At 42.1% G+C, this 10,208-nt stretch overlaps 1 protein-coding gene across 1 annotated transcript; it reads right to left on the reverse strand.

Moving 5' to 3' along the window:
• Positions 1-6,039: 6,039 nt before the first annotated feature.
• TAF13 (TATA-box binding protein associated factor 13) lies at positions 6,040-9,640 on the reverse strand. Its single transcript, XM_008069661.1, has 2 exons — positions 9,549-9,640; positions 6,040-6,905 (listed from the first exon to the last, which is right to left on the reverse strand). The coding sequence occupies exons 1-2, from the start codon at positions 9,636-9,638 to the stop codon at positions 6,735-6,737; spliced, it is 261 nt and encodes an 86-aa protein (XP_008067852.1). The 5' UTR covers positions 9,639-9,640; the 3' UTR covers positions 6,040-6,734.
• Positions 9,641-10,208: the final 568 nt, after the last annotated feature.

The raw sequence follows: 10,208 nt of genomic DNA on the forward strand, positions 1-10,208 counted from the left end.
TTGCCCAGGCAGGTCTCGAACCTGTGGGCTCAGGCAATCCACTCACCTCGGTCTCCCAAAACGCTGGGATTACAGGCTGAGCCACCGAGCCCGGCTGGTCTTTTTTTTTTTTTTGAGTTGGAGTCTTACTTTTTGTTGCCCAGGCTGGAGTGCAGTGGCACGTTCCTGGTCACTGCAGTCTCGACCGGCTGGGCTTAGGCGATCCTTCTGCTCAGCCTTCCAAGCAGCTGGAACTACAGACGCATGCCACCACGCCCGGCTAGTTTTTTGTGATTTATTGTAGAGACAAGGTCTCACCAAGTTGTCCAGGAAGGTCTCGAACCCTCGGGCTCAGGCAATCCTCTTGCCTCGGCCTCCCAAAGTGCTGAGATTACAGGCTGAGCCACCATGCCTAGCCCATATGTTGGTCTTAAGAGCCTGGTTTCTTTTTTTTTTGAGTTGAAGTCTCACTCTTGCCCAGGCTCGAGTGCAGTGGCACCTTATGTATATCGGCAGCCTCGACCTGCAGGGCTCAGGCGATTCTTCTGCTTCAGTCTCCCAAGTAGCTGTAACTACAGGCATGTGCCACCATGCCTGGCTAATTTTATTTATTGTAGAGATGAGGTCTCGCCAAGCTGCCCAGGCTGGTCTCAAACCCATGGGCTGAGGCAATCCTCTCACCTCAGCCTCCCAAAGTTCTGGGATTATATGTGTGAGCCACTGCACCTGGCCAAGCCTGGTATCTATGAGTCCACCAGAGAGATGGGTGTGCTCTCCATTTGTTGATGGAATCACTTTCTGAGCTACAATACTGCAGATCAAACTCTGGACTACAGCATATCCGCCCAAGTAAGGCAACCACCTGAGGCCTCTTGGAACATGGCCAAATGACTCTCCAAGCAACATGCCTGGCCATTGATGAGAGGCCAAGCAAATGATCCCCTCCATTTTAAAATGTCTAAACTTGCCGGGCTCAGTGGCTCAGCCTGTAATCCCGCGTCTTTGGGAGGCTGAGGTGAGTGGATTGCCTGAGCCCGCGGGTTCGAGACCCGCCTGGGCAACTTGGCGAGACCTCATCTCTACAATAAATCAAAAAATTAGCTGGGCGTGGTAGCGCGCGCCTGTAGTTCCGGCTACTTGGAAGGCTGAGGCAGAAGGATCGCCGGAGCCCAGCAGGTCGAGGTTGCGGTGGCCAGGAATGGCCACTGCACTCCAGTCTGGGTGACAGAGTGAGACTCCAACTCAAAAAATAAAAATAAAAAATAAAAAAATAAAACAAAATGTCTACACTTAGAATTAATATTATAGTTTTTACTCAAGAACACCAATTTAAACATAGTAAAGCTAACAGTTTCGAGTACAATCATAGATACAGAGGGTGCCAAAAAATGTATATACATTTTAAGAAAGGAAAAACTATCAAAATTGTCATACTTAAGATATACTGATAACAAAAGATGAATACAAGTCCCATTTGACTTCTGTAAATACAAGAGGTGCTCAAAGTGGTTACCATCAGCATTCAGACACTTCTTATTACAGCGAACTAATAGTAAGACACAGATAACATCTTTTTTTTTTTTTTTTTGAGTTGGAGTCTCACTCTGTCGCCCAGATTGGAGTGCAGTGGCCGTTCCCGGCCACCGCAGCCTCGACCTGCTGGGCTCCGGCGATCCTTCCGCCTCAGCCTTCCAAGTAGCTGGAACTACAGGCGCACGCTACCACGCCCGCTAATTTTTTGATTTTTATTGTAGAGATGAGGACTCACCAAGTTGCCCAGGCGGGTCTCGAACCCGCAGGCTCAGGTAATCCACTCACTTCGGCCTCCCAAAGCGTGGGATTACAGGTTGAGCCACCAAGCCTTGAAAACATCTCTTAAAATGTGTATAAATTTTTTAGGGGTGGTGGAGAAAAAAATATGTATACAATTTTTGGCATCCCCAGTATATACTAGATACACTGTTTGAGCATCTAATAGCAAGCATCTAATATGCATGCCAGCTGGGCTCAGTGGCTCAGCCTGTAATCCTGCGCCTTTGGGAGGCTGAAGTGAATGGATTGCCTGAGCCCGCGGGTTCGAGACCCGCCTGGGCAGTGAGACCTCATCTCTACAATAAATCAAAAATTAGCCGGGCGTGGTAGCACGTGCCCATAGTTCTAGCTACTTGGAAGGCTGAGGCAGAAGGATCGCCGGAGCCCAGCAGGTTGAGGCCGCGGTGGCCAGGAGCGGCCACTGCACTCCAGTCTGGGTGACAGAGTGAGACTCCAACTCAAAAAAAAAAAAAAAAAAAATCCATGCCAGCTAAAAAATAAAAGGTATTAAGCCCTCAGGAAGAGTTTGTAAAAAAATAAAAATAAAAGTCATAAATTTTCTAGAGAGAGCTTCAGTTAAACAAAGTGGGGAGGGAACTATTGATTAAAAGAAATTGCAGTGGGTGACACTTTGTTTAGTCCCTATTTCAAACAAATTGTAAGAGGCAGAATAATAGCACCTCAGAGCTGTCTACATCCTTTAGCCGGGTGTGGTGGCATGCGCCTGTAGTCCCAGCTACACAGCAGGCTGAGGCAGAAGGATGGCTTGAGCCCAGAAGTTAGAGGCTGCAGTGAGCTATGATCGCACCACTGCACTCCAGCTGTGCAGGGTGACAAGAGTGCAGAGTGTCTCAAAAAAAAAAGTCCACATCCTAACACCCAGAACCCATGAATATGTGAATATGTTACTTGACATGGTAAAAGAAACTCTGCTGGTGTGATTAAGGCCCTTCAAAAGGGGTGAGTATTCTGGGTTATCCAGGTGAGTCCAATATAATCACAGAGAATCCTTACCAGCTGGTGTCACAGGGTGACATGATTATAGAAGGGTCAGAGAGAAGCAACACTGCTAGCTTTGAAGATGGGAACCATGAGCTAAGTAAGAAAAGGAGCTCTAAGCCGGGCTCGGTGGCTCAGCCTGTAATCCTGCGCCTTGGGAGGCTGAGGTGAGTGGATTGCCTGAGCCTGCAGGTTCAAGACCCGCCTGGGCAACTTGGCGAGACCTCATCTCTACAATAAATCAAAAATTAGCCAGGTGTGGTAGCGCACGCCTATAGTTCCAGCTACTTGGAAGGCTGAGGCAGAAGGATCGCTGGAGCCCAGCAGGTTGAGGCTGCGGTGGCCGGGAGCGGCCACTGCACGCCAGTCTGGGCGACAGAGTGAGACTCCAACTCAAAAAAAAAAAAGGAGTTCTAGACGCTGGAAAAGGCAAGTAAACAGGTTCTCCCCTAGAACATCCAGAAAGGAACCAACTGTGCCACCACCTTGATTTTAGCCCAGTGAAGCTAGGGTCAAACTTCTTAGAGAACTGGTTAGATAATACATTGTGTTGAGTCACTACATGAGGAGTAATTTGTTACAGCAGCAATAGAAAACTAATACATGGCCGGGCACGGTAGCTCAAGCCTATAATCCCAGCACTTTGGGAAGCCGGGGTGAGAGGATTGTCTGAATCCATGGGATCGAAACCAGCCTGGACAACTTGGTGAGACCTCACCTCTACAATAAATTAAAAAATTAGACAGGTGTGGTGGTGTGTGCCTGTAATTTCAGCTACTCGGAAGGCAGAGGTGGAAGGATCGCCTGAGCCCAGCAGATCGAGGCTGCGGTGGCTGTAAGCGTGCCACTGCACTCCAGCCTGGGTTACAGAGTGAGACTCCAACTAATGAAAATAAATGAAAATAAAAAAATGAAAACTAATACACGCAAAAGATATGCTAAGACAAATCAGAAGATTTAAACAAGGATTGGGTATTAGATGGAATATTAAGAAATTAGTGTTCATTTTTGATAGGACATGATTAATAGTATTTGGGCTACCTTTTTAAACTTTTTGTTTTTGCTAGAAATACATTCCGAAGTATTTATAGATGAAACGATACAATGACGACTGGGATTTGCTTTAAAATAATACTGCTCCTCCTAAAAAAAATAAGGTAGGGGAATAGATAAGACAAATCGGAAAAAAGTTGAAGCCAGGGGCTCATCACATAATTCTGTTACTGCGTATGCTTGAGATTTCTATACCAAGTTTAAAAAGAAAGTTAATTCACTTAGGAGAGTGCACCTAGACACTCCAGGTCAGCACTAGCCAAGACTTTTCTGTGATGGAAATATTCTACATCAGCACTGTCCAATGCTGTAGTCACAAGCTATGAGACTATTGAGCAACTGAAATATAGCAAGTGCAAGTAAAGAACTGAATTTTTACTTTAATTTTAAGTGTAGCCTGGTGGCTCATGCCTGTAGTCCCAGCACTTTGGGAGGTCGAAGCAAGAGGATTGCTGGAGACCAGGAGTTTCAGGCCTGTCTCAGCAACACAGCAAGCCTTTGTCTCTACAAAAAAAAATTGTTTTAATTACCCAGGTATGTGGTGCCTGCCTGTAGTCCCAGCTGCTTGGGAGGCTAAGCCCACGAGTTCAAGGCTGCAGTGAGCCATGATTACGCCACTATACTCCAGCCTGGGAGACAGAGTGAGACCCCGACTCAAAAAATAATAAGAAATAAAAATAAATGTACATTGCTGCATGTGGCTAGTGACTACATTACACAGAACAGTTGTAGATACTGGAAGACAGTCATGCTGCCTTATCATCAGAATTCAAAGTTAGTAAGCTCATGAATCCAGTCTGCCCAGCATCCCTTTCTCCTTTTTGCTAATAGCAATATCCAGCTCCCAGTTCCCACTCCTACTTCAAGTCTTTATCTTTTGGGGGTCAGGGTCTGTCACCCAGGCTGGAGTGGTGGCAGGATCACAGCTCGCCACAGCCTCAAACTCCAGGATCCTTCCCCCTCAACCTCCTGAACAGCTGGGATTACAGGCATGTGCCATCATCCCTGGCTAATTTTTTTTTTTTTTTTTTTTGTAGAGACAAGGTCTTGCTATGTTGCCTAGGCTGGTCCTGGAACTCCTGGGCTTAAGTAATCCTCCCACCTCTTCCTCCCAAACTGCTGGGATTACAGGCTTACCCCCCACACCTAGCCTTTTTTTTTTTTTTTTTTGCCATTCTTGATCTTAGTTTAGACTAGGGTAATTTTTCTTTTCTTTTTTTTAGAAAGTAGGATTTATTGAGAGGATAGAAAAGTTCCCACAGTGGGAGGGGACCTGAAGGGGTTGCCCTAGACTAGGGTAACTTTTCAACTGGTTTTGCTTTCCTAAGTAACGAAAAGATCAACCCAGACATGCATTGAATTTCATTACTGTATCAAGTCAGGTGCATTACAAGTACAAGAAGAAAAATATTTTAGTGAGCTAAATATACTAGAATTATATTACTAGTAATGGGCATAATATTCTGGAAGGGGAAAAACGGTTATAAATCACAGTCAAATCCAAGCATTAACCTGCTTAATTTTGCATACTTTATTCCTTGTATCAATAGGGTTAAGAAAGTAAAATTTTCCCTAGTACTGATTTATAATGTTTATAAGCAGCACACAAAAAGTTCAGTTTCATAAAGAGTAACATTCATGATCTATTTAAATGCAATTTAATCCTTATTTTAAGCTAAGTGCAATAATAACTTAATACAAGAGACTACATATACACAAAACCTGTATATCCTGAACTACAAAAGTGGTTTCCATAGCTACAGTTTTAGTTCAGCACACGTTCCCACGATGAACAAGTCCTTGCACATAGTTCATAAAACATGACCCAGATGCTTACCCTGACATCAGCTCTTTAAGCAATGCCATTCCTGCTACTGAAAATATTTATTTTTAGAAGCTTTAATCTGCCCTGGCAAAATGAGTTCTAAAAACTTAACAAGCATTATGTGATAAGTCATAATTTTTGTTTTGTTTGGTTTTTTTGAGTCAGTCTCACTCTGTCGCCCAGGCTGGAGTGCAGTGGCACGCTCAAGGCCACTGTAGTCTCGACCTGCTGGTCTCAGGTGATCCTTCCGCCTCTGCCTTCTAAGTAGCTGGAACTACAGGTGCATGCCACCAAACTCGGCTGATTTTTCTTGGTTTATTGTAGAAATGAGGTCTCACCAAGTTGCCCAGGCTGGTCTCGAACCCCTGGACTCAGGTAATCCTCTCACCTCTGCCACCCAAAGTGCTGGGATTACAGGTATAAGCCACTGTACCCAGAATAGCCCAAAAAGGTTTAAATCAAGCCTTCCAACATGGCAGCATTCACATAAAAATTTAGTTTCTTAAAAAAAAAAAAAATCACTCTTGTTATCTAAAGAAAATAATATTAAAACAAATTATCTTTTAAGACAGATAAACATTCTTATAAAAACTGTACTTTCCTATATAATCTCCTTAAAAAAACACACACACAAATCAGTTTACTATCTTAAATAATCTCTCAACTACGTTGTCTACAAACTGCAGAATACATGAAACACGTCTCAGCTTTCAGAGTCAAAAATGCCATTTAGATTTCACATAGCAAAAAGCTACAATATATATAGCTTACAATGGCACAAACATAGTTGTCACAGTATTTCATTATTTAGATAGTGAAAAGTCTGAAGGAACTGCATGGTTGGTACGTGTGGTCATTAAAACCCAGTAAGTAATTCAAGTATGGTCATATGAAGGCAGGCAATTAAAGGCGCAGTATCACTCTAAAATCAAAGGCATAGAAATTAAGGCTGAGAACTTTGTGTTTCTCTTTCACTGACACAGCAAAACATCAGGAACTTACTGTAGAAAATTTACAATTATGTTTTTTCTAGAATATAATGAAGTTTCAGAAAGTACAAAAGGTGTCACGATCCATAGTTTGCTTCGTCAAATGCTTTGCGAGCTCGTTTCAATTCTTCATTCATAGTAAGCAAGTCCTTAACTCTGGCAAACTTCCTTGGGTCCTTTCGAATCAAAAAGACGATATCTTCAACTTGTACTCTACCTTGTCTTCCAATTGACATTGCCTTGTGAGTCTATTACAAAGAAGCATATTTAAATTCAATTTTAGAAATCTAATATTTTACTGTTTTGATATGCATTTATTAAGTGCCAGTGAGGCTGAAGATTTTCTCTTCTATATATTATAGCTATTCACATTTGTGAACTTCCTATTCATGTCCTTTGGCCATTTTCTGCTGGGTTATTAGCAACGTTTCTCTTTATGCTTTATAAGCACTTTAAAAAAACATTAAGGACATTACAACTATCAAATTTATTGTTCTTTTTTTGTTTTCTGTCTTCATTTGTATAAAATAATTTTATAATTTCTTTGTAACCACCCACTTCATTTATGATTTGAGTCCTTCTCCATCTCAATAGCCAATAAATATCTGTGGGTTTTCTCTTTTTTTGAGTTGGAATCTCACTCTGTCGCCCAGACTAGAGTGCAGTGGCCACTCCTGGCCACCACAGCCTCGATTTCCTGGGCTCCGGCAATCCTTCCACCTCAGTCTTCCAAGTAGCCGGAATTATAGGTGCGCACTACCACGCCCGGCTACTTTTTTGATTTATTGTAGAGATGAGGTCTCGCCTGCCCAGGCAGGTCTTGAACCCGCGGGCTCAGGCAATCCACTCACCTCAGCCTCCCAAAGGCGCAGGATTACAGGCTGAGCCACCAAGCCCGGCTGTCCATGGGTTTTCTAAAAATCAAATAAACAAGCCTCATCCTCTATTATTGTATACACATCCTGTGCAAAAACATTTATCATAGCTTATTTCTAATGACTAAAAAAAATAGAAACTAAGTATTTAACAATAAGATATTAGCCGGGTGCTGTGGCTCATGCCTGTAATTCCAGCACTTTAGGAGGCCAAGGTGAGAGGATTGCCTGAGCCCAAAGGTTAGAGACCAGCCTGGGCAACTTGGTGAGATCTCACCTCTACAATACATAAAAAAATTAGCTGGGTATGGTAGCACGTGCCTATAGTTCCAGTTACTTGGAAGGCTGAGGCAGAAAGATTGCCTGAGTTCAACAGGTTGAGGCTACAGTGGCCGTGAGTGTGGCACTGCACTTTAGCCTGGGTGACAGAGTGAGACTTTGACTCAAAAAAAAAAAATTAAACAAAAAACAATAAGGTATTGAGTAAATAAATCTGAGTACATCCATTCAATCAATATTATGAAACCATCAAAAATATTAGAGTACTATGCAATGACATGGGGGACATGTCCCAGACATATCTCAGGGAAAAAGCAGGGTCTAAGACTGTGTGTGCTGTATGATTCCAATTTTATAAAAAGTTTAAAGATATGTGCAAAAAGGTATTTACCAAAACATAGGTACTAGTTGTCTTTAAAAGGAAGTATCATAGATTTTTTCTTCTCTATGCCTTTTCATACTTTCTAAATTATATGAGTCAATATGAAATACTTTTATAAATAGGAAAAAGTTTTTTTTTTTGAGTCGAAGTCTCACTCTGTCACCCAGGCTGGAGCGCAGTGGCACACTCATGGCCACCGCAGCCTCGACCTGGACTCAGGTAATCCTTCCGCCTCAGCCTTTCAAGTAGCTGGAACTGTAGGAGCGCGCTACCACAGCTGGCTCATTTTTTGATTTATTGTAGAGACAAGGTCTCACCAAGTGGCCCAGGCTGGTCTCGAACCCCTGAGCTCAGGCAATCCTCTTGCCTTGGCATCCCAAAGTGTTGGGATTACAAGCTTGAGCCACCACACCTGGCCTAAGATTTTAAAAATGCATCATATTCTCTGATCCAATAATTTTACTTCTATTCTGTAGCAAGGAAAATAATCTAAAACGCAAGGTGAAAATTCATAAGAACTACACACAACCACAGTAATCCCATGCCTGCGAATACATCCAAAACAAGGGAGGAGGGAAATGTCATGAATATGGACATTTGATGTTAACTATTCAGATAAAAAATTAAACCTGTAAATAACGTATATAATAAGGATATGGTTAAGTAAATTAGAAAAAAATCAGAGTTAATTTTAGATAGCTACTAAAATTATGATTAGAATACAACAAATATGTATTATAAAACTTTGAGTAAAAACAATGTTACCATGATCACTACTATGTAAAACATTATATACCATTTTTAAAATTAGAAAATAAAGTTTATTTAGAAAGTAAATGAGACAGAGAAAGACAGACAGACACGATTTACCTCTCCAATATAGGAGAAGAGGCCAAAGCTAAGAAAACATGGCAACCATAGCTCAAGGAGCCACATGGTCAGACCACAGCTTAGCAGAGCAATGGCCTATACCTTTAAATAAATACTGGAAGAGGAAAGAAAAAATAAAAACTATGTTGGATAATGACATTACGGGTAACAGTTTTTATTTTTATTCAAGGATTTGAAAATCACATATTTATAAATAAAATTCAGGAAGAGGAGATAGACTATATATATAAAATCTCCACCCCTCCAGTGATAAATAGTAACCAGTAACTTCCACAAGCAAGCACTCAAATGGTTAGCTTATTTCAAAAGGATACCAAAAGTCTTAGTATTATCTAAAGTCCATCTGCACTCTAGTCTGGGTGACGAAGTGAGACTCCAACTCCAAAAAATTAATTAATTAATTAAAGCCCAGAATTCCAAATCTATTCTTCAATTAACTAAGACCAATTACAAAAGAACCTTACCATCTCAGTGATGAACTCTATGACAAGGTCTTCAAGAATATCCACTGACTCAGTATAAGGATTCTGGTCATCTCCAAAGCCATACATCATACATCGCACTGGAAAAGAACAACCACTTCTGATGACTTGAACAGATTTAACGATCTGACCAATACTTTTTCAAATAAACTACAAATGAACCAAGTTATACATGATATTGGTATAAAAATATATTTACATTGTATTTGTTGTCTCCAAGTATGGATTTTAACATAAAAGTCGAACCCCAGTCTTATGATCAACTGTTTCCACCCAGCCTCCAAAAAAGCTCCCCTCCCTCCCTGCTACTGAACCCTGACGTCAATATTCTTTTCCTATTTTATCATCTGCTCACCATCAACCCCCGTATACCTTCAAGAAAGAGACTCTAGGCCGTGCGTAGTGGCTCGTCTGTAATCCCAGCACTTTGGGAGGCCAAGGTAAGGGGATTGCCTGAGCCCACGGGTTCGTGTACAGCCTGGGCAACTTGGCAAGACCTCATCTCTACAATAAATCAAAAAATTCGCCGGGTGTGGTAGCACATGCCTATAGTTTCAGCTACTTGGAAGACTGAGACGGAAGGATTGCCTGAGCCCAGTCGATCGATGCTGGGGTGGCTGTGAGCATGCCACTGCACACCAG

Source organism: Carlito syrichta, unplaced genomic scaffold (genome assembly GCF_000164805.1).
Source record: "Carlito syrichta isolate Samal-C Ts95f unplaced genomic scaffold, Tarsius_syrichta-2.0.1 Scaffold312159, whole genome shotgun sequence".
In the NCBI taxonomy this organism is placed as follows: Eukaryota; Metazoa; Chordata; class Mammalia; order Primates; family Tarsiidae; genus Carlito; species Carlito syrichta.